The following is a 25,122-nucleotide window of genomic DNA, read 5'->3' as shown; positions in this document are numbered from 1 at the left end:
CATTATATCGTTAAGCACTCTTTGAGAAAGTATTTTCCTTTGAAGAGATAACTGCAAAATCATCATCTAGAATCAAATAATTTTCCAAAGTCACTCCATTTCGTATGATTTTGTTTTTCAGATCTAGACATTTTTAATGCAGAAACTCTCACTACCAATTATAGACTAACAAAGAATAAAGATTCATTCCCGCTAGTAAAATATCCAATAACAAAATTCAGCGAAGTAATTCATTTTATAAAGATTGATTTAGATCATTGTCTTCAGTATATTTCACTAATGCATTTAATCCGTCTTGTAATATTTGTATATGCATTATATTAACTTTTGCTGCAAAACATAATTGTTCTTCCGACACGGACTTTCTCAAAGTTATTAAATATTGAGCAAACATCTCGTCCCATTCTAGGGCTAGCTGACAACCATTTGTAATTTCTACAACTACGTTAGGCACTCTAAGTTTCATTTCGCCATTGCTAGTGCCTTCAATATACAGTAGAGTAAAAACATCAATTACTAAAGAATATGCCAAGAATGATATCCTCGATGTTGACGCACTGATCTCTTTTTCAATACTGAGGGGAGTGAACAATAAGACCTATCATGTCACGTGTCGTTGACCTTCAAAACCAGTTTTGCTGGACTGTAACGGTCCATGGGAACCAAACAAGTCACGTGAAACTATATCATCATTACTTGTAAATATTGGACCAAGATCATTTTTTTTGCAACTGGGACTTCCCCAGTTGATTAGTGTATTCTGATCTCTAACAACTCCTGTTATGCAGCAACCAAAGATATTTTGGAGAAAACACTTGCATAAGTAAACAAACAAAAATTCCTATTGCGTAACAGCCAGGTTTGTTATACAATTACATAACAAACAGGTGCATTCTGGTATTACGCAAGACCCAAGTGTGCGTACTTAAGGCTTGAGGGGGTAGTAGCTCCAATAATACACTCCCAATGGCTGTCATTAAAGTAATTGGGGGACACTACTGATGCAACATATTAAAAAACACAAAAAAAACTTCTAAACATGTTGAGACCCAAAAAGAAGTAAGAACATTTACTAGGCTAAGCATCTACAGCAGAGAAATGAGTTAATTGTTCTGCCGCATAAGTAACTAATCGTCGTTTCCTTTAAAAAACTAATTCGCCCTGTGCTACCTTCTTCTACCAACATTCCCAGACGAAGGGCCTTGAGGTGGGGTAGTGGGTGGTGTATAATAGTTTGATTTGTTTAGCTGTTTTGATTTAATTTAAATTTAAATTGTTAAATAAGTTCACCTATCTCTCCTTCTTTTATATTCTTTTTCAAAATTTTTTTCTTCTTTATCAGCTTGGTTTATGACGCATGAACCAGTGCCTGCACGCAGGAAAAGATCCTAACAGCTGATTTACTCCAAAGGACACCTTTGGTGTCCTTTGGACACCAAAGGTGTCCAAATTATTCTTATCCTTACTACCATATTTAAAGTCTTCGCCCTCCTCACTCTTTCCTCTTGCAAGTTTTTTCCTCTTTATCGTCCTCCTCTTTTAACAAAAAATATCATCCTTTTATGTTCTTGCTCGTTGTCAGATAATGATTTCAGGAGTGGGGGGTGTAAAATTCTGAGGGTTCAGATCAACCATGCCCGCAAGCATCTATTGATGGTGGCGGTTGTTTAATTGATATAAAAAGCGAAAAAGGTAATGAAAAGGTCAAATTTGGGGATTTTAAAGGGAGAATACTTGGAGCCAAATTGGAAAATTTACATGCTTATATTCCCTTTATATGAATTTAATACCTCTGCCACAAATCTACCCAAAATGGAATTGCCGCAAAATTGAGTAAAGTACTCTCCGAAATAAAATTCTGGTCAAGTCTCGAAAAATTTTTTATTTAGATTTTAAAACACTGTTTCTTTTTGCTTACTTAATTTTTTTTAATTAAAAATGAATTTATTCTTATATTTAACTCTTACAACTAAAGAGAGTCATTTTGGGTCAATAAAATATAAAATCGTCAGTAAAACTTTTAATGGGGAAAGAAAGATTTAAGTTAAGACTTGATTTACCCGTACCTTTTTGGTTTCATGGGGGTGATGGGGAGGGAGTTCTAGGATTGTGCACTAATAATGTGAATTAAATCTAGTTGATGGTTTATTTTTCTTACAACTTTTCTTTTTTACCACTTTTCCAGCCTTAGGGAATAATAGCCCTCGAGATTCTCCCAATTAGCCTCTCTGAAGAGACATGTTCATGAGCAAAATGTAACATATGAGGTGTAACTTCTGAAACCAGTGCCTTTTACCAGTTTTGAAAAACATTTTCGTTGGGTAAGCACTTTTGTACCCCCGTGACATATCGAGACTTTTCATCTGTTCAGGCACGTATCGAAAGGTACCTCCCTGAGCTTCTTAGTATTAAATGGTTACTCCAATGCTCTCTTAAATTTGAGAACTGCTGCTACTCCCTCCTTCAGCCCCCTTTTTTACTTTCTAGTTCAAATTCACTAAGAATACTTCAAGACGATAATCCTCTCTGAAAAGTCCATCCCTACAAATATTTTGAGGGTCAGCACTATCAATGAATTATAATATCATCCTTTTAAAATTTTTTTAGGTGAGATCTTCTAATGAGTCTTTTGTTTATAGAAAATTTCTTTCGTGGGTGTCGATAGGGGGTATAGCGTCAATGCCCTCTGGCAGCCAGAACACATTTTGAAAAAAGTATATAATTAGTAAAGTGAGAAAAATTACCATTTAAACTTCGATAAAACGAAGCTTATGGTATAAGTTCCCTCTCCCCCCTCTAGTAAAATTTCCTGGTGCTTGCGACATTCCACTTGCATCTGTTTTTTTTTTTTTTTTTTTTTTGCACAAGAATGTAATAGCGTGTGTTACATAGACACGTTTTCTGCAATAAGAGAGGAGCTTTCAGCCCAAACTACCTTAATTATTTAATTATTTTAATTAGCTTAATTAGCTTAATTATTAATATTTCCATGGATGAATGAAAATTAGAGACCAAGTTTAACCCCTTAGCCTGCCAAAAAACTCTTTTGCTTCTATTTGAGACCCCCTCCCCCACCTACACACCGGTGCTCCTTAAGGGGTGGATCTAGAGCAAATCTTGGGGGAGGGGGTCCACTGTGACAAGGGTAACAATAAGCAAAATATTGGGGGAGGGGAATGTGACAAGGGTGCTGATAATTGACCAAAATGACAAGTTTATTTTTAAAAAGCTTGACAACAGAAAAAAAGAAATGAGGACGCCAGAAAATTTTTTGGGTGGATCCCCCCGCCCCTTTATCCACCAGTACTCCTGCATAGCAGTCAATGCACAGTTATTCAATACTGTATACTTTTATCAATCCTCAAATGAATCACTTCAGTTAAGTGAAGCTTTAAATAAATAAATGGCAGTAAACGCCACTTAGCTATGGCACAATTTTTTTGGATACTTTAAAGGGACACTAGAGCTTTTAATTGCCGTTTGAATGATGCTTTCTCGATTTTATAGGACCATTCGTTCCGTACAGTTACCCCTGTGATCATTCTTCTCGGCGAAAATTACATTTTTGTAAACCTCTGCAAAGGGGCTCTCTGATATGCTGAATTTGATGGCGTAATTTTATTAAGATCACTTTTTTGGAGGGGGGATGGAGGTAGGTTCCCCATTTTATAAAACCAGGCAAATTTCCTCAGGCTCGTAAATTTTGGTGAGTAGCCTTAAATTTAATAACTCTAACATATCCAGGATCACCAGATTTTTAAGTAGTCAATTCTGCTCTAAAAATACACAGAGTATAGCTAAAATTTGTATTTTGAGAATAGGCTCTAATTTAACAAACTATTTAGATAGAAACCCAGATTTTGTTTAAGATGGCGGAGGGACATGATCGAAGAATTTTCCGAAAAGATCTAACCTGCCGAAAAAAACCTTATTACTAGCTAATGGTGGAATTATCTAGGCTCATATTTTTGGTATTTTTCAACCTCAAGGGACCAGAGCCCTGCGGCTTTGCCCAAATAGCCTTCCTGAATTAGCTGACCCACGGGTAAAATATAACAACGGAATTATAATTTCTGAACCTATTGTGCCATCTAGAAAAAATACTGGTTGGAGTAGGCATCAGGTGGGTACCAGGGAAGAGTGGTCTTTGAGCACCCTTGAAATATAAGGGGACGAAATTTACTTTAATTTCTTAATTGTTCTACAGAACTTCTCTTTGAAATTTTGCCCCATTTTCCGAAATATATATTTCCGTCATACCAAATTTTTATCTTTAGTGAGTTGTCAATTTGCGAGAACAGCCAGAAACTATGGGAAAATTGTTGAAAAAACTAATAGAAAAATCGACAAAATCGTGAGTTTGGATAGGGTTTAACCCAGAGCTACCATTCAGCGCTCAGGCCAGCTAGTGTTTATTCAGCACTTTCATCATCTCTCACAAAATCGTTAAACTTACTAGTCAAACCCAGAAGATTAGTGACTGTCGTAAAGTCAATATTTCATTGTTTACTTGGGAAATTTATTTCACTGTTTCCCGATCGGTTGTTCCCCTTTCTTTTTTTTTATCGAGTTTTACAAATTAATTCCAAAAATTCCGATGATCTACAGAGCGCCTGAATCTCCCCGAGGACGTTGTGTCTCTTCACTGCTTGTACTCTTCGGCAGTTTCTGTTAAAGAAATTAGTCTTTTGCGAGACACGGAGGAATTTAACAACTCCTTCGGGTGGTCTTGAAATAATTTACTCAATAAATAGCGTGTCTGTGAATTAAAAGAGTTTAGTTAGTTTGTGTTGTATTATTTTATGGAATTATGCCGTCTAGAAGCAGACAACAGTATAATTTAGTACAAAATGATGATTACGATTTGAGAATACCTCTATATTCCGAAGAAGCATTTCAACATGGAATATCATTCCAAGCTAAGGTTTAGTTACAGTATTTTAAATTATATCTCTGTTTACATGGGGGCTTTCAAAATACTGTTATTCAATATACATAACTACAAATAAAGTAACGTTGCTGGTTTCTTGTGAGGGAAACATTATGTATGAGAAAAATGTTTGTTAAGGGGGGGAGGGCTAAAAATCTAGACAAGGTTTTTTTGCTATCTTGGAAAGTGGTTAAGTAAAGAAAAATAAAGGTAAAATTCTAGTTTAGCTACTTTTTGTTATATTGGAAAGGGGTTAGGCTAAGAAAATGTAATCTTCAGGAGTGAATCTACAAAACTAAAGTATGCCCTTGGAAGGTATTTTGAAGTACCCACCTCTACTCCTTCAGGCCCTGAGAACTGAAGACGAAAATTTGTAAAAGTGAAACCTTGAAAAATAGATCTTCTGCTTAGATGCAGGGGCGTAAATTGCCTGGGATAGGAAGGGGAGTAACTTCCCTTCCAAGACCTCGGTAGACCCCCTCAGATCCCAATGCGCCGCTTCCCTCGAGCTGAAAATTAGTTTCTTCCAAAATCTTGTCAAAACTAAAATAGATCTTCATAGTTCATGCATCCACGGAAACAGAAACAAACAAGTTTTTTTTTACTTTATATTTATCTTTATAGTACAATAAAGGTTCTTTACGGTACTTTTTATAGCAATTTATGGTACCGAATGGCTTATTTTTTAGTTTTTACCGTTATTTCCACTTAATTTGAAAAAATCGGCCTCAACTTTAACCCCCCCTCCCCCAGGATTTTGATGAGACTATGCCACACAATTTATGGTACCGAATGGCTTATTTTTTATTTTTTACCGTTATTTCCACTTGATTTGAAAAAATCGGCCTCAACTTTAACCCCCCCCCTCCCCCAGGATTTTGATGAAACTATGCCACTGCTGAAATGAAGTACGGTACAAGAAAAGGCAAATTTATAGCAAACCATATAACTGGCTTTCGTATAAAGTGAATATACCACTCGATGCCTTTTTTTATGCTCTTTATGAATATAATAATCGCGTCTACCTTAAATTGATATTTAAACACTATTGAAGCTCTTAAAAATGACGAATTTTGAAAAAAAAATTATGACAGTTCATATAGCCAACTTACCAATAAAGCGAACATACAACTTGATGCCTTTTTTATGTTCTTTACGAATATAATAATCGCTTCTACCACAAATTCAATATTGAATTCTAATATAGCTTCTGTTTCTTTAGATTCTGCTTTAAGCAGCCATGTTTTCGAAAATTCTAGCCACAAAATACTTTTTGAAGAATCCGCCATTATTAGCAATGATCTAGGCATAAAGCAAGTAGTTCGAGAAACAATTGAAATCAGACTTAAGATTAATAATAATATTTCCTTAAATAGAGATTTAGGAGAATATTCACTGAATGCTCTATACAAAAATTTAATTAAAAATGACCTTATAAAATATTATAAAAGACCAATAGATATTAACACAGAACCTGTCAAACAGTTGGTGGTAACGAACTGTAGTAAGGAGCGACCCGGCTCAATAGTAACCAAAACTCTAAAAAATGGAATTTTGATATCAATAGCTACATCAAAAGAATTGCATTTTAATGCTGATTTTAAATATATAAGTTTAATCAAGTTTAGTCTTACCCATGAAAAGTTACGAGCCTGAGAAAATTTGCCTTATTTTAGAAAATAGGGGGAAACAACCCCTAAAAGTCATAGAATCTTAACGAAAATCACACTATCAGATTCAGCATATCAGAGAGAACCCTATTGTAGAAGTTTCAAGGTCCTATCTACAAAAATGTGGAATTTTGTATTTTTTGCCAGAAGGCAGATCACGGATGCGTGTTTATTTGTTTGTTTGTTTGTTTTTCCAGGGGTGATCGCATCGACCCAGTGGTCCTAGAATCTTGCGAGAGGGCTCATTCTAACGGAAATGAAAAGTTCTAGTGCCCTTTTTAAGTGACCGAAAAAATTGGAGGGTACCTAGGCCCCCTCCTACGCTAATTATTTTCCCAAAGTCACCGGATGAAAATTCTGAGATAGCCATTTTATTCAACGTAGTCAAAAAACCTTATAACTATCTCTTTGGGGACGATTGACTCCCCCACAGTCCCCGTGGAAGGGGCTACAAGTTACAAACTTTGACCAGTCATAGTAATGGTTATTAGGAAGTGTACAGACGTTTTCGGGAGGGTTTTTTTGGTTGGTGGAAGGGGTTGAGAAGATGGGGATATGTTGGGGGAACTTTCAGTGGAGGAATTTATCATGGGGGAAGAAAATTTCCATGAAGGGAGCACAGGATTTTCTAGTTTATTTAAAAAAACAATGAAAAAATAAATATGAAAAAGTTTTTTCAACTGAAAGTAAGGGCCAGCATTAAAACTTAAAACGAACAGAAATTATTACGCATATGATGGGCCCGCCTCCTCCTAATACCTCGCTCTTTATGCTAAAGTATTTTTAGTAATTTCAACTATTTATTCTATGGCTTTTGTGATTCAGGGGTCATTCTTAAGTAATTGGGACAACATTTAAGCTTTAGTGTAAAGAGCGAGGTACTGACGAGGGGTAAACCCCCTCATATACGTAATAAAAACATGAAAATACAGAAGTTCGTTACGTAAGCTAATTTGTAAGTTACGTATATCTTTTACTAATAAATACATTCGTTAAAAATTAAAAGTTCTAGTTGCCTTTTTCAGTAACCAAAAAATCGGAGGGCAACTAGGCCTCCTCCCCCACTCCTTTTTTTCTCAAAATCATTCGACCAAAACTATGAGAAAGCCATTTAGCCAAAAAATATAAATATGCAAATTTCGTTTCAATTATTCATCTGCGGAGAGCCAAAATCAAAACATACATTGATTCAAAAACGTTCAGAAATTAAATTAAAAAAAAACAAGTTTTTTTTTAACGGAAAGTCAAGAGCGACATTAAAACTTAAAACGAACAGAAATTACTTCGTACATGAAAGAAGCTGCTTCCTCATCAACGCCCCGCTCTTTACGCTAAATTTTTTTACTGTTTTAAAAAGTAGAGTTAAGAGAAAGAGTCAAACTTTAGCGTAAACAGCGGGGCGTTGATGAGGAAGCAGCCCCTTTCATATACGAAGTAATTTCTATTCGTTTTAAGTTTTAATATCGCTAGCCTACATACTTTCCGTTAAAAAAACTTTTTTTTTATTTAATCACAAATAGACCTATAAGATCAGCAGCGAAAAAAGCTAGGCTGGCATTAAAAACGTGTTTTAAATCATTTTCTTTCATTTCAATGAATTGCCTCGTTTCATAACAATTTATTTATCAGTCCTGGTTGAACTTCGCTGAGGTAAGGATGCTGGGACTGTTTCGAAAAAACTGTTCATTTTAGTTTTATTGATTTTATCCTCTTGTAAGTTGTTTTTTCTTATTTGTATTGCTGAGGACGGCCCTTGGGCATAGGGCCAAAATATTCATTCTAATTCGTTTCCCACTTTCTTAAAAAATTCCCTATTGTTCTTCTTGTTTTTGGTGTTTGTGATGGAAAGGCAGTGTGGTCTTCGTCGTTATATATATATATATATATATATATATATATATATATATATATATATATATATATATATATATATACATATATATATATATATATATATATATATATATATATATATATATATATATATATATATATATATATATATATATATATATATATATATATATATATATATATATATATATATATATATATATATATATATATATATATATATATATATATATATATACATATATATATATATATATATATATATATATATATATATATATATATATATATATATATATATATATATATATATATATATATATATATATATATATATATATATATATATATATATATATATATATATATATATATATATATATATATATATATAAGATCTGACCTTTCGAAGTGAACCTAACAAGAAGAGAATAGACACAATGAAAGCTACTAAAAAAACTAATACAACTCATCGCAGCAGCAAGCCACCTGAGGCCAAAACAGCAACGCATGCTCCTCCTCCATCCCAATCTATTCAAAGCCTCTCTCTTAATTCCCTCCCAGGAAGTTTCAGTTCCCCTTAAATATTTATTTTTTATTTTCATTTATCATATCCTTTCCTATCTTGGTTTCATACTTCATGTATAATCAGTGTGGTCTTTGAATGTATTGTAGTCAAATCCAAACCTTAGGGAGGCAATTACGACACCCCCAGATTTTGATAAGTACCCTTCTTTGTTACGTTCATTTACAAAGAATTGAAGAAAAAGCCTAGACGTTTAAAATATCTTTTTGCTTATATTTCCTTTAAAAATCGAAACAAATCCCCTCCACATTTTCCTGAATTGACACCCCTTGTAGAGTTTACGAGCCAAGAATCTAGAGGCGAAGAAGAAAGAGGGAGGTGCAGTATTTAGAAATTAGCTTTACTCACACATTTGTGCAAGGTCCCAGGCTTCCTCCCTAAATAGTATGATTTTCACAAAATTTTCCTATAGTTTTCACATAATTGGCTTAATTTTTATTGTTTAAACGAAATACCCATCCCCCTTCTTCCCATGAGATAGATTCCTTGGTCTATGTCTGGAAATGCTTTGGCCAAGCTTTGTTTAAGCCTAACAATAACTTCCAGAAAAGTATAAAATAAGAGAAACTGATACGCTTTACATTTACAAGTATTCAGGGTCGTTCAAAGAAGGGTGACTGGGGCAAGCTTAATCTGGGGGCGTGTCTGGGGCCTTAGCTTGGGATTCTGGGTTTTTTTTTATTTATGTTAGAGTTGGGAGGGGCGCCATAGTTACTTTCCCCGGCCGCCACCAACCCCAGGAAAAGCCCTGAAAGTATTCAATAGTAAATAATGAAGCAAATAATTGGTGCAATTAATATATTGCTTACAATTTGGAAATTTAGACCGAGACTTAAACCCTCATTCCTATTCATTTCTCATTTCCTACGTTTTATTAAGGAATGGTCCCTTCGTTGTCTTTATTACAACTGCGAGTTCTTGTCATTTGCACGTTTATCTGTGATTTTGAACAAATATTTTACAAGTATTTGCTAAACTGGGAACTTATGGAACATTACTATGTTACCACAGAGTGGGATGATCTCGGATCCTCCATATTTGAGGAAGTGTTTGCTCACCACTGTACTGTGGCAACTGATTATATAAAATACTATTTAGATTATGATGTCTAAGACGTAGGGTTAACGTTGTCTAAGACGTGGTGTTCTAACATGTTTTAACGTGTTGAGGAAGAGTCTACTCACCACTGTACTGTGGCAACTGATTATATAAAATACTATTTAGATTATGATGTCTAAGACGTAGGGTTAACGTTGTCTAAGACGTGGTGTTCTAACATGTTTTAACGTGTTGAGGAAGAGTCTACTCACCACTGTACTGTGGCAACTGATTATATAAAATACTGTTTAGATTATGATGTCTAAGACGTAGGGTTAACGTTGTCTAAGACGTGGTGTTCTAACATGTTTTAACGTGTTGAGGAAGAGTCTACTCACCACTGTACTGTGGCAACTGATTATATATAAAATACTATTTAGATTATGATGTCTAAGACGTAGGGTTAACGTTGTCTAAGACGTGGTGTTCTAACATGTTTTAACGTGTTGAGGAAGAGTCTACTCACCACTGTACTGTGGCAACTGATTATATAAAATACTATTTAGATTATGATGTCTAAGACGTAGGGTTAACGTTGTCTAAGACGTGGTGTTCTAACATGTTTTAACGTGTTGAGGAAGAGTCTACTCACCAAAGTACTTTGGCAACTGATTATATAAAATACTATTTAGATTATGATGTCTAAGACGTAGGGTTAACGTTGTCTAAGACGTGGTGTTCTAACATGTTTTAACGTGTTGAGGAAGAGTCTACTCACCACTGTACTGTGGCAACTGATTATATAAAATACTATTTAGATTATGATGTCTAAGACGTAGGGTTAACGTTGTCTAAGACGTGGTGTTCTAACATGTTTTAACGTGTTGAGGAAGAGTCTACTCACCACTGTACTGTGGAAACTGATTATATAAAATACTATTTAGATTATGATGTCTAAGACGTAGGGTTAACGTTGTCTAAGACGTGGTGTTCTAACATGTTTTAACGTGTTGAGGAAGAGTCTACTCACCACTGTACTGTGGCAACTGATTATATAAAATACTGTTTAGATTATGATGTCTAAGACGTAGGGTTAACGTTGTCTAAGACGTGGTGTTCTAACATGTTTTAACGTGTTGAGGAAGAGTCTACTCACCACTGTACTGTGGCAACTGATTATATAAAATACTATTTAGATTATGATGTCTAAGACGTAGGGTTAACGTTGTCTAAGACGTGGTGTTCTAACATGTTTTAACGTGTTGAGCAAGAGTCTACTCACCACTGTACTGTGGCAACTGTTTATATAGAATACCATTTAGATTAGGATGTCTAAGACGTGGGATTAGCGTTGTCCATGACGGGGGATTAACCTTGTCTAAGATGTGGTGTTTAAACGTAGTGTTCTAACATGTTTTAACGGGTTGAGGAAGAGTCTGCTCGCCACTGTACTCTGGCAACTGATTATATAAAATACTATTTAGATTATGATGTCTAAGGCGTAGGGTTAACGTTGTCTAAGACGTGGTGTTCTAACATGTTTTAACGTGTTGAGGAAGAGTCTACTCACCACTGTACTGTGGCAACTGATTATATAAAATACCATTTAGATTAGGATGTCTAAGACGTGGGATTAGCGTTGTCCATTACGGGGGATTAACCTTGTCTAAGATGTGGTGTTTAAACGTAGTGTTCTAACATGTTTTAACGGGTTGAGGAAGAGTCTGCTCACCACTGTACTCTGGCAACTGATTATATAAAATACTGTTTAGATTATGATGTCTAAGACGTGGGATTAACGTTGCCTAAGACGTGGTGTTTAAACGTGGTATTCTAACAAACTTTAACATTGTCTAAGTATTAAACGTTGTCTAATAATATTTAGATTATGAAGTCTAAGACGTAGGATTAATGTTGTCTACGACGTGGTCTAACATGTTTTAAGGTTGTCTAAGACGCGGTGGAAATAGTATTAGACGTTGTCTAATACTATTTAGATTATGATATCTAAGACTTGGGATTAACAGTTGTCTAAGACGTTGTGTTCTAACATGTTTTAACGTTTTCTAAGACATGGTGGAAATAGTATTAGACGTTTTCTAATACTATTTAGATTATGATGTCTAAGACCTGGGACTAACGTGGTCTAAAACGTGGTGTTCTAACACGTTTTAACGTTGTCTAAGACGTGGTGGAAAGAGTATTAGACGGTGTATAATACTATTTAGATTATGATGTCTAAGATCTAGGATTAACGTAGTCTAAGACATGGAGTTTAAACGTGGTGTTCTAACATGTTTCAACGTTGTCTAAGACGTGATGGAAATAGCATTAGACTTTGTCTAATACTATTTAGATTATGATGTCTAAGACGTGGGATTAACGTTGTCTAAGACGTGGTGTTCTAACATGTTTTGACATTGTCTAAGACGTGGTGGAAATAGTATTAGACCATTTTCTAATACTATTTAGACTATGATCGATGTCTAAGACATGGGATTGACGTGTTAACACATATCTTCCATACAATTGTGAAATGATTGAGTTTTTTGTCGCCTCTATTTGTGTTCCAGGAGCAACACTTAGGATTACAAACTAAGTAACAGTTTTGAGCTGTACTTTAGATGACAAAATAGCTAGCAGTTGATATGGCATTTTGCCACAGTCAAAGCCCAATAAAATAAGAACTGAATACGTCAAACACAGGTACAAAGTAAGACAAAAACAGAGGAGCTCGAGAACGAAGCGGCAGAGGAAAAAAGAAGAAGAAAGAAAAATGCAGAAAACAATATAAGCAAATATGAAGGAACAAATAAAAACAGCGACAAAGAAAAACACAGGGCCAAAAATTTGAGCAAACAAAGTAAGAAAAATTGTATTAAAAATGAAACAAAGGAATAAACACAGTAATGAATACATTATAGCATTATCCGAAATTCCTTGTAAATAACCACTCTTTACTGGATTGAGTGTTAATGAAGAATCATTAATTAGCTCTGAGTTGTCATTAATTTCACTAACTACCAAAGTTCCCGAAATCAAAAACATCCTAGCCTGTAGCAAATTAAAATTTTCCGGAAAAACTGAATCTGGAGCATAACTGGCAATTCCGTTGTTCAAGAGTTGGTTGGAGTGACAGTAACATCAATTCACGTAAATATTGGGGAGATAAAATGAATTTTGTAATATCTAGGGGGGAATTTGTTGTTTTTTCATATTTTTTAATGAAATTACCAAAACAGGCATTTTCAATGAAAATACCTCAAAAGAGGTATTTTTCAAATCTGTGGAGCACGGATTCCCTTTCCAAGCCCCCAATTGACGCCACTGTGAACAGAGAAGGAATCGTTCCTTAATAAAACAAGAAAGGTTTGCCTTTCTACTTGGCTAAAGTTAATAGCATTCCTCAATGAAACGTATAAAATGAGGAATTAAGCAGAACGAGGCTTTCTTAATAAGGTAGACCTTTGATTAGTGTAAGATTGCAATTTCCTATCTATTCGGTGAAAAGTGTGCACTGGCATCAATGTTTCCACTATATCCCGATTTCGTGGGTTTTCTTTTGAATTTTTCCGAAAGAAAATTGGGTTTTCTAAATCTCCCCCAGAATAAACATTTTGAAATCTAAATGGTAACAGGAGATGTAAAAAATTTCGAATCAATTATTTAATTAGCACTAGCTTGAGCCAGTTATGAGATTTGTTATGAGGTTTGAGATTTGTTATGAGAATCCCTGTTTTGCTAAAAAACTGGGTTAAAAATTCTGATTGGCTGAAATTAGCGCTAGCTAAATCTCGGTATCAGTAAACTCTTATTGCAAGTGGGATATGTTTATTCTGGCGAGAGATTAGGCAACCCTACGTTCTTGAAGCCAACCAAGCCGACATGAGTGGAAGCTAAGTCGTAACTTATTTTTGTTTTTAACACGAAAAACTATTGATCAATTAAAGTAAATATACGGCCTTATCTTCGATAGGTGAGAGGGGTCGACCCCCACCCGCCAACATGAAAATCACATGCAAATACGAAGCTGATGACTAAAAAGACACTTTCCATATGTGTCCCCCCCCCCAATCAAAATCCTGGATACGCAACTGAATGCGCATTTGTATACGATTCACACCAGCTTGTATTTGATGAATACTAAATGATAGTGTGTTAGTGGATGGTAGATTGATTACCATGACGATAGAAACTATAATTTCAGAATATTTTTTAAAGAATTATTAAAGTATACTAAAAGAATCCTAGACATTTGTTGATTTGTATATTATAATAATTTCTCAGTCTGATATTACTTAAATATAATTATTAACTATAATTAACTAAATAATTATTAAACGGTTATTGCTCATGATTAATTAATAATTATAAATTATATCATTGTTCTAGGTAGTAAATAATAATTATTAAAATTATAAAATATATAAATATATTATAAGATAAATTGATTGTTAGATCATGCTTGTTAGGATAGAATGTGCTAGATTTGTATAATATGGTATAAAGCGATTATCTGATTGTACTTTATTCTGCTTTAAATCCCAAAACTAAATTATATTGTTCTGTAAATGACTTCGGCATACAATCATCATTATAGAATATTTGTATAATTAAGTTTGATAATGATAGCAGTTTTCAGACTAAGAAAAAGATTGAGGCCATTTGAAATCTATTTGCCTTGTTATATGGAAATGATTTTATAGATCCCCCTGATTTCTATATACAAATGGAATGAAAATAAATAGATAAATGTATAAAAGTGGTTAGCTCTGTTAGTAAAGGCCTCGGCAAAAGCTTATAAAAAAGGATGCTTAAATAATTTCTTAGACCGCGGAACCTTTACATTTACGAATAAAACAAAATATAAAAATAAATAACAGGTAATGCCTTTAATAAAGGCAGTGAAATTAGTAACATGCTAAAAAATGAATGTTTTGGTTTTACTTCCAGGAACTTTTATCCAAGGGGGTGTCCACTTTCAGATAACATGTATACAAGATCACGTGTATCGGGACGATAACATGTATCGTCAACAGATCATGTATCGATACATGTATCGGGACAGATAACATGTATCGGGCCACACGTGCCATTCTTAGATTTACACCAAGTGAACGACAGTGGGTGCCCCCACTGTGCCCCCACTATTTTATCAATAGAAAGAGAAAAACTAGAAGTTTCAGCTAAAGCGAACGAGAAAATAACAGAAAAAAATGTTAAACTTTAACCGAAAAAAAAACATCTGAAAAAACCGTATTTTTCTGCGTTTTTTACCACGGTTTTGGTCTTGAAGATAGGTTCATGACCAGAGTTGCCTCTGCCTCAAGAAGAAAATCATCTGTAATAATGTCTAAAATTCGCTAGACTCGAAGAAATTAATAAAAGGAAATATCTTCTAAGAGAATGTATTCATTTGCCCTGTTCATCAAATATGTCAAACCGATTTCTCACTTTTTGCAAGGTTTCTGATGGTTAATTCAGAATACTCCTTTTCGACTGCTTTTTCTTTTTACTTTACAACCCTAAATATAAATCTAAATAATAGAATATCCATAAAAAAAAACTTACTAGATAGTAAAAGAAACTAAAGTATAAAGTAATAGTCATTATCAATAGGGAGAAAGGAAGAATCATCAAACCAGTGCTGTTATTCAAACCCCTAAAAAAAAAAAAAAAAAAAAAAAAAAAAACACAGAAGAATTTTCCATTAATCTAGATTCAGTGCAAAGCTGTATAATTTAATAGGCTATAAATTCCTCAAGAGACGCACACTCCTCGACGTCGCCCAGCAGCGCCTGTTTACAGTCACGATTCTGGTTAGGCAAACTGGTGAAAAGTCCACCCCGGCGCCATAAGGCCTTGCAAGCAGGTTTTGTTCCGGAGATTAGGGGCGGAGGAATAAGTTTATGACGAATGCAAACTGCAAACCATTCCACAGCACCACAACAACTGGAGTGGAGGAGGAGTGGAGGAGGAGTGGAGGATAAGTTGTATTTACTTCAGTCGGGGTGATGCTTAAGTGAGTTGTCAGTAGTAGCAGCAATAGTTGAACTTGTGACAAATAAACCGGGTGACGAAATTCATATTTGAATTCAATTTTTCAAAATTACTTCAAACATTTTGAAACCCGTTTCTAGCCATTCTTTTTTCTTATAACGTATTAGGGCTCCGAGGTCCAAATGTCTCTACTCTAATTACGACAAAAGATGCAAGGGCTATACAATATGCCAAATGATAGCCTCATATGATGAATAAAAAATTAGTCCAGAAAGTTTTTGGAAGAAGGAGAATTTTACAATGGAAATCCCCTGAACGTGCTTAGATTAAGAAAGGCACAGACAATACTGACAGGGGAAAATACAAGGACAAGCTGGAAATACTTCTTTCAAGTATTATGTTGATGAACTTTATCAAACATTACTGAAGCTAGCAACGTTCATTCATTTTGTGTCGAGAGTTCGATAAGAGAATTTCAAAAGTTATATCTGACATTTAATTAGGACTTATTTTAAGGGGAGAAGGGTCGATTCTAGAATTGTTGATTGTTTGAATAAGGAATTTCCAGAAATAAAAAAAATGTATTCAGGCGGCTGGGGCCCGAGGCCTGTGCCCAAATATTATTTATTAGCATAATATTTGATGCGTAGTTACAGCCCTTATGATTTGTCGTAAACAAGAAATTAGAGCTGGAGGATGTTGTAGATCAAGGAGCATTTGAGTAGGATGGTAGGCCTTCCTCAAGTTACCGTATAGTAGCTAGTTAGGCTGCTAAGAATTCACAATCACTTTCCACGAACCTTCTCATTAATGTAGCGCAATAAAAAATAAAATGGACTAAGTTTACAAAGACACACAAAATAGTGCGATAAATGAACCAAAATGTAAACAAAAACAAAGAAAAAACAACCAGTTAATATTCTGTCATCTTTGGCCCATTCAAGTTAAGATGTTTGGTCGGCAACAACCTTTCTGTTTTTCTTTTTTTTTATTTTAAGTTATGTCATCTTAATTTATCTATGCTTTAGATTTTTTTTTAAATATCAGATTACTGCTTCTGGTGTATTTTTTAAGTAAAATGGGCACTTCAAAAGACAGAGATTGATAACTATTTTTGACAGCATAAACTTTAAACCATGTACTATAATGCTTATTATCGGGGGTGGATCGAGGGGGGATCTCAGGGGCATATGCACTCGTCAAAAGGTAGAAAGTTACTTTAGTTACTTGCGTTAAGGGGTGTAGAATATCAATGGGGTGACCCCAGTATAATTGAGGTCCCTCCCAAATTATTCAATATCTGCTCGTGCTCAATATACACTTCATTGGACATTGTTATAGTAATTAAAATCTTAGCTTTCCCTGTATTATATCAACACGAATGCATGTCAATTAAAGCTGTTCAAAGCTTTCCTCTGACAAAAACGAGATAGAAAACAAAATTGTCCCATCGATTTTCCTCTGGAGTATTCATTTTAGCTTCAAGTAGTTATCTGAACAAAATCAATTTTGATTAAGAAATAAGGCTGGGTTTGAAAATTTTATTTCTAATCTAACAAACTTTCTCTTCTAATTTAAAGTACATGCAAAAATGTAGCTAGGATTTGTATTTAAGGAGTGAGGTAAATATATCGCCTCTATCCATTAGAGAATTTTGTTAATAACTCAAAGTGAATATAATTTTTTGAAACCCGTTTTCTAAGCAATATTATAACTTAAAACAAACATAAATTATTCCGTATATGAGGGGGGCTACGCCTCCCGCAACCCTCGCTCATCAAACAGTTCGTGGTAACGAACTGTAGTAAGGAGCGATCCGGCTCAATAGTAACCAAAACTCTAAAAAATTGAATTTTGATATCAATAGCTACATAAAAAAACGCATTTTAATGCTGATTTTAAATATATAAGTTTCACCTAGTTTAGTCTTACCCATCAAAAGTTACGAGCCTGAGAAAATTTGCCTTATTTAGGAAAATAGGGGGAAACACCCCCTAAAAGTTATAGGATCTTAACGAAAATGACACCATCAGATTCAGCGTATCAGAGAACCCTACTGTAGAAGTTTCAAGCTCCTATCTACAAAAATGTGGAATTTTGTATTTTTTGCCAGAAGACAAATCACGGGTGCGTGTTTATTTGTTTTTTTTGTTTGTTTTTTTTTTTTCTTTTCCCCAGGGGTCATCGTATTGACCGAGTGGTCCTAGAATGTCGCAAGAGGGCTCATTCTAACGGAAATGAAAAGTTCTAGTGCCCTTTTTAAGTGACCAAAAAAATTGGAGGGCATCTAGGCCCCCTCCCACGCTCATTTTTTCCCAAAGTCAACGGATCAAAATTTTGAGATAGCCATTTTATTTAGCATAGTCGAAAATCATGATAACTGTGTCTTTGGGGATGACTTACTCCCCCACAGTCCCTGGGGGAGGGGCTGCAAGTTACAAACTTCGACCAGTGTTTACATATAATAATGGTTATTGGGAAGTGTACAGACGTTTTCAGGGGGATTGTTTTTGGTTTTGGGGGTAGGGTTGAGGGGAGGGGGCTATGTGGGAGGATCTTTCCTTGGAGAAATATGTCGTGGGGGAAGAAAAATTCAATGAAAAGGGCGCAGGGCGCAGAACGAATCTGGTCACGTTAGAAAAAACGTCAAATTCAGAGCTTAATATACAATGCTGGGTGTTCGGAGCCTCTCTATTATGGAGTATAATTTGAAAATAACACAACTATACGAGCGATAAAACATATATACTACAACCGTAACTCAACTAACGAAAGAACTGCTAAGAGATAACACAACTATAAACCGAAAACAGGTGAAAACTAACGGGAAAATAAACGAACTAAGAGGTGGAAGGGGCCCAGAGAAAAAATATAATCCTTTTCGAATTTTGAGCCTAACTTCCGCAAAGGAGTAATAATGTCAAAGCCCCGAAATACCGAATTATTTTCTTTCAATCAGTTCGTGGTAACGAACTGTAGTAAGGAGCGACCCGGCTCAATAGTAAACGAAACTCTAAATAATAGAATTTTGATGCTAAAATATACATCAAAAGAATCGGATTTTCATGCTGATTTTAAATATATAGGTTTCATCAAATTTGGTCTTTGGTATCAAAAGTTACGAGCCTGAGAAAATTTGTCTTATTTTAGAAAATAGGGGAAAACACCCCTTAAAAGTCTTACAATCTTAACGAAAGTCACACCATCGCATTCGGCGTATTAGAGAATCCTATAGCAAAATTTTCAAACTCCTATCTACAAAAATGTGGAATTTCGTATTTTTTGCCAGAAGACAAATCACGGGTGCTTGTTTATTTGTTTGTTTGTTTATTTTTCTTTTCCCCAGGGGTCATCGTGTCGACCAAGTGATCCTAGAATGTTGCAAGAGGGCTCATTCTAACGGAAATAAAAAGTTCTAGTGCCCTTTCTAAGTGACCAAAAAAATTGGAGGGCACTTAGGCCCCCTCCCACGCTCATTTTTTCTCCAAAGTCAACAGATCGAAATTTTGAGATAGCCATTTTGTTCCGCATAGTCAAAAACCATAATAACTATGTCTTTGGGAATGACTTACCTCCCCACAGTCCCTGGGGGAGGGGCTGCAAGTTGCAAACTTCGACCAGTGTTTACATATAATAATGGTTATCGGGAAGTGTACAGTCGTTTTCAGGGGAGTGTTTTGGTTTTGGGGGTGGGGTTGAGGAGAGGGGGCTATGTGGGAGGATCTTTACCTGGAGAAATATGTCATGGGGGAACAGAAATTCAATGAAAAGGGCGCAGGATTTTCTAAAATTTCTATAAAAAAAAACAATGAAAAAATAAACATGGAAAAATTTTTTCCATTGAAAGCAAGGAGTAGCATTGAAACTTAAAACGAACAGAGATTATTACGCATATGAGGGGTTCTAAAAATACTTTAGCATAAACAGCGAGGTATTCAGGAGGAGATAAATACCTCGCTCTTTATGCTATAGTATTTTTTAGTAATTTCAACTATTTATTCTACGGCCTTTCTGATTCAAGGGTCATTCTTAAAGAATCGGCACAAAACTTACGATTTAGTGTAAAGAGCGAGGTATTAACGAGGGTACAAACCCCCTCATATACATAATAAAAATTTACGTATATTTTTTACCAATAAAAGAATTATAGTTGCCTTTTTGAGTAACCGAAAAATTGCATGGCAACTAGGCCTCCTTCCCAATCCCTTATTTCTCAAAATTGTCTGATCAGAACTAAGAGAAAGCCATTTAGCCAAAAAAGGAATTAAAATGTAAATTTAATTTTAATAATTTATGTGTGGAGAGCCAAAATCAAACATGCATTAATTCAAAAACTTTCAGAAATTACATAAAAAAAACTAGTTTTTCTAACTGAAAGTAAGGAGCGACATTAAAACTTAAAACGAACAGAAATTACTCCGTATATGAAATGAATTGTCCCCTCCGCAATCCCTCGCTCTTTACGCTAAAGCTTTTTATTGTTTTAAAAAGTAAAATTGTGGCAAAGAGAACAACTTTAGCGTAAAGAGCGAGGGATTGCGGAGGGGACAACCCATTTCATATACGGAGTAATTTCTGTTCGTTTTAAGTTTTAATGTCGCTCCTTACTTTCAGTTAGAAAAACTAGTTTTTTTTATGTAATTACGCTAAGGTTTGACTTTTTATCACAATTTTGTCAGAGAGACTGATGTATTCGTCTTTAAATGTGTATTTTGAAGACTTAAGACCTTAGCGCAAAGAGTGAGAATTGAGGAATGGGCTGCCCCCCCCTCATATAGGGAAAAGTATCCGTTGCTTTTAAGTCTCAACTTTGCTCCTTACTTCTAGTTGAAAAAACTGGATTTTTTTATTTAACTCAACTTAAAGAGATTTAAATTTTCAGTTTATTTTAAATTTCGTGAACTTGCTAAACTCGCTTCTTGGGAATAAGAAAAATGCTAAATATAGATTTTGAAGCTTTTGTCAAATAAATCGGCTGTCTATTTTGTCGCATAGACAATAAACCATTCCGGAGCTTTAAACATTTAAAGAACCAATGTTAAAAAAAAAATTGGTTTTGTGGCTCTTTGTTTCTTTTACATTTACGTAAATGACCTTGTTTTACTAGGTTACAGCTACCGCTGCAACCAATGTGGCCTAACTTCCTTAATGATGCTAGTACTAACCCGAAGATAAAAAAAAATTATTCCAAATTTAACAAAAATTATTAACTGGGTAATGCAAGACTGGCCCAATACAGTTTTGTTGGGTCCGAACAAAAAAAAGTGAATACGAGAAGCAAAGTGAAACTGACCTTGTTTTACTAGGTTACAGCTACCGCTGCAACCACGGTGGCCTAATTTCCTTAATGATGCTAATACTAATCTGAAGATAGAGAAAAATTAGTCCAAATGTGCATGGATTGAATAACGGAGGAAAATATTTCTGATAACTTTGTAGCTTTATAATTTCTAGTAATTGACCTAGCATGTCTCTTATTATATTTCATTGTGTCATAATCAGAATTCATTTGAAGTTACTTGTGCCTGCCCGAGGGGAGACTAGGCATTTTCCCTTCTTCTCTGGAAGTCCAAAATTTCAAGGAAGTCACACCATTGTGCATTGGGTACACTACAACATATATTATTGTTTATTTGTGGGTGATATTACCTTTTTTTTGGCCCTCATATAGATATAGGCTTTCACTTCAAAGATCTTACAAAAATCTTAAGCCCAGTGGCTCCTAAAGTATGCTCCACACAATCCTTTAAAGTCGACCCCTTTCCACTTAACCCTTCGTCTTTGCAACAACTTTGCAGGTTTGATAATTATATGTATATGTTTGGGATTTCGGACTCTCAAATGTAACCTTTTTTAGCCATCATACGGATCTAGGTTCTTAACTACAAATATTCTGCAAAAATCTACAGCCCAGTGGCTCCTAAAATCTATTCCGAATAACAATTTTTATCGTTTTAAAAACTCCTGGGGTTCTCAGACCTAGGAAGAATTTTTTTTTCACATAAGATGCTTTTAATTGAAGAACTTAAATCTGAAGTATCTTTAATTGAAACCCACAAGGAATCTTTGTAGATATAGCCTAGGCACGCATAATAGCTGAAAAAAGTAATATAATCAACTAAAAATAAATTATAGCATAAAACATAATTTCAGCTTCTATAGGAGGGGGAGCCAAAACTTCAGAACCTATCAAAGTTATAATTACGTTCACAGATTTTTCTTTCCTAAGTCTAATAACGATTACCATGAGAATACCTGCAGACCCAAGTTTCCCAATATTAAATAGAGATAAAAGAGAGTAAAGTATTTTCACAAGGGAAACAGGACTTCACAAAGGGAAACAGGATTTTCAGTATAGTTTCCTGTTAGTTTATAATGACATTAATTATACTAATGAAATTAACCTTTATTTTTAGTACATTGGAACTCTTGATGTTCCCCGACCAACAAGTAGAGGGGAAATAGTGGCAGCTATGCGTAAAATTAGGGTAAGTTTTCCTTTTTTTATTCAACTCAGTCGTAAAATACCAAGGACATTAAAGAAAAAAATTAGCCACCAGTTAGCCATCTTTGATCGATTCATTTGTAACAACCACAAGTTTGAAGATTTTGCTTTCTGTTTTTTGCACCACTCTTAAGCCTTTTAGAGCAATAGCACATAATCACCAGCATTGTCACGTTGAATTGTAAAAATAAATAAGCAAACTTAATCAGTTAAATTACATTTTTTGCCTTTTTTTTCGTAGAAACTAAAGATTTGCATTGTTGATTCCCAAAGACAGCCACAGCTTTAGAGGAAAGGCCTCCCTCTTTTTAACCATCCTCTGAAGTTTGAGTGTCTCTTAAATCCTTCCTTACAATCTCCTCCAACCCCATTAGGGGACGACTTGCTTTTCGTTTAGCCCTAGATGTTTGGCTGAAAAGGACGACGTTTGGCAAACTGTCATTTTTCATCCGCGGAACGTGTCCTAGCCGTCTCAAGCTTTCTCTTATTATAGCTCGAGAAGGCGGAAAATTTTTTCTTTATTCTACTTCCTTTTTTTATTTTTGTGGTTGCCCTTGTCGGGGTTGCTTTCCATGCATTACTTTCATTTCCTTGCCCATGCTTTAATTTTTTATTTTGGTTGTTTCATTTATTTATTATCTTCGGGTTTGAAGACCCGATTCTTATGGTTGTTTCGTTTATTTATTTATTTTTATCTTTGGGTTTGAAGACCGGTTCGTATGGTTGTTCTGTTATTCATTTTTTTTTCTTTGGGTTTGAAGACCCGATTCTTATGGTTGTTTCGTTTATTTGTTTATTTATTATCTTTGGGTTTGAAGACCCGATTCTTTTCGAGCCCAGGTCTTCGTTAGAGTTGTATTATTTTGTAATAATAAGACGAAAATAAATAGAGGAAGTAAGACGAATAAAAAGAATTTCGTATAGGAATTCTGAGAAGTCCCCCCGGTGAAAATTTACCCCGGAAATTTCAACCCCTGTGGAAGTAGTGACTTCTGCTTCTCTCTAAAGTTGAGTAGTGATTCTAGATGACAGTTACCACAATCTTTTTAATCTTATTAATCGCTACACTAATCCTTTATGAGAACAATCTTATCAAAAAGACTAGTCCATTGCGATATTGTGAACTCGACTTGCCATATGTTTGGTTGGAATTCACGGAAAATAGATGAGGGTATGTATGTTCTAAAACATAATGAAAAAGGGGTTCCACATACTGAAAAAAGGCTGTAAGTATTAAAAAGACTACTCTTCAAAGAGCGAATCGTCTGCTTCTTCCACCAAGGCTTCAATTTGATAGTTTGGCTAAAACCTTCTTGCACAATGTTTTGCTTTCTATTCTGAATTTCAGTAATAACTCACCAATATAGCAAAAGAAATATGGACAGATTTCAATCCTTACGTCTTCTCCCTGGCTTAGGGGCGGCATTTGGAGCGGATTAGTGGAACTACTTCCCCCTAATTATTTCCCCTTTCCTTAGGTTTTGAAAAGTATCCGATTTTCGGTATATTCAGCAAAAGAAATCCCAAATACAAACAAAATTAAAAAAAAACAAACAATTTTTGAACTTTGGAAAATTTTTTAACCTAGACCTTTGAAAAAAAAACATTTCTTTGTATCTTAGTTAAAAAAAAAATCCTTGAAGCCCTCCCCCTTCAATTTTGTGAATTGGCTCCCCTGATTAGGTTAGGCTATTATAGTATTTGGTTGAGAAGAAAAGTTACGTTTGAATTATCATTTTTGGCACACTTTCGGTAATAAACACGAATTTATGTGACAGCCACAGTTGTTATTGGCATGTTCATTAGGCAAAAGGTTCTGATCGAATAAAAAATATAATTTGGTTTAGACAAGAAAAATGATGAGAAGAATAAGATACAGGTTTACTTCTCAGGATAATTCGAATCACGAAATATATTCTTTCTTCTGCTATTATCACGTGGGGGCCAATATAATCTTTTCCTTTTTTGACCTTATAAACTACTACTACTAAAAGCAACTCACCGCAGGACCAAACCGCCTGAAGCCAACTCAGCTGTGCACGCTCCTCCTCCATCCCAAGCTATTCAAAGTGTCCCTCTTTATATCCTTTCAGAAAGTTCCCATTTCCCTTAAATCTTTGTTAATGACATCCTCCCACCCCAACCGCAGACAACCTACTTTCCGTTTAGCTTTTGACGGTTGGCCAAAAAGGACAATCTTTGGCAATATGTCATTTTTCATCTGCAGAACGTTCCCTAACCATCTCAACCTTACTCTCATTATAGCCCTAGAAAGCGGGATTGGACCACACTTTTTGTACAGCCTGTTGTTTTAAATACGGTTAGTTAGTCGGGTATCCAAAACAATCCATAGGCAATTTCTCTGAAAAACATCTAACAAAACTTCCTCCGTTTTTGGGGTGCCCATTTTTCGAACTGTATAAAGATCTTTATTTCTATTTATTTATTTTCAGGCAATTGAAATTTTTAAAGCTAACATACATTATGCAAGTATATTATTCATAGTGATTTCTGTTCATTCTCATTTTGAATTATTCTA

General features: G+C 34.9%; 1 protein-coding gene across 4 annotated transcripts in view; it reads left to right on the top strand.

Moving 5' to 3' along the window:
• LOC136026924 (capon-like protein) overlaps positions 1-25,122 on the top strand; it is a 235,660-nt gene that overhangs the window by 7,673 nt on the left and 202,865 nt on the right. For 2 of the 4 annotated variants that reach the window (XM_065703771.1, XM_065703761.1), the window contains exons 1-2: positions 4,680-4,924; positions 22,495-22,566. In XM_065703771.1, the coding sequence (XP_065559843.1) occupies positions 4,811-4,924; positions 22,495-22,566 (186 nt within the window). In that variant the 5' untranslated portion in view covers positions 4,680-4,810. Of the gene's footprint in view, positions 1-4,679; positions 4,925-8,232; positions 8,314-22,494; positions 22,567-25,122 lie in introns of those variants that run through there. The other 2 variants (XM_065703770.1, XM_065703760.1) reach the window with 2 other exon arrangements.

This window comes from Artemia franciscana, chromosome 5 (genome assembly GCF_032884065.1).
Source record: "Artemia franciscana chromosome 5, ASM3288406v1, whole genome shotgun sequence".
NCBI classification, from domain to species: Eukaryota; Metazoa; Arthropoda; class Branchiopoda; order Anostraca; family Artemiidae; genus Artemia; species Artemia franciscana.
The sequence above is the reverse complement of the archived record's forward strand: the minus strand, read 5'-3'. Positions and strand labels throughout refer to the sequence as shown.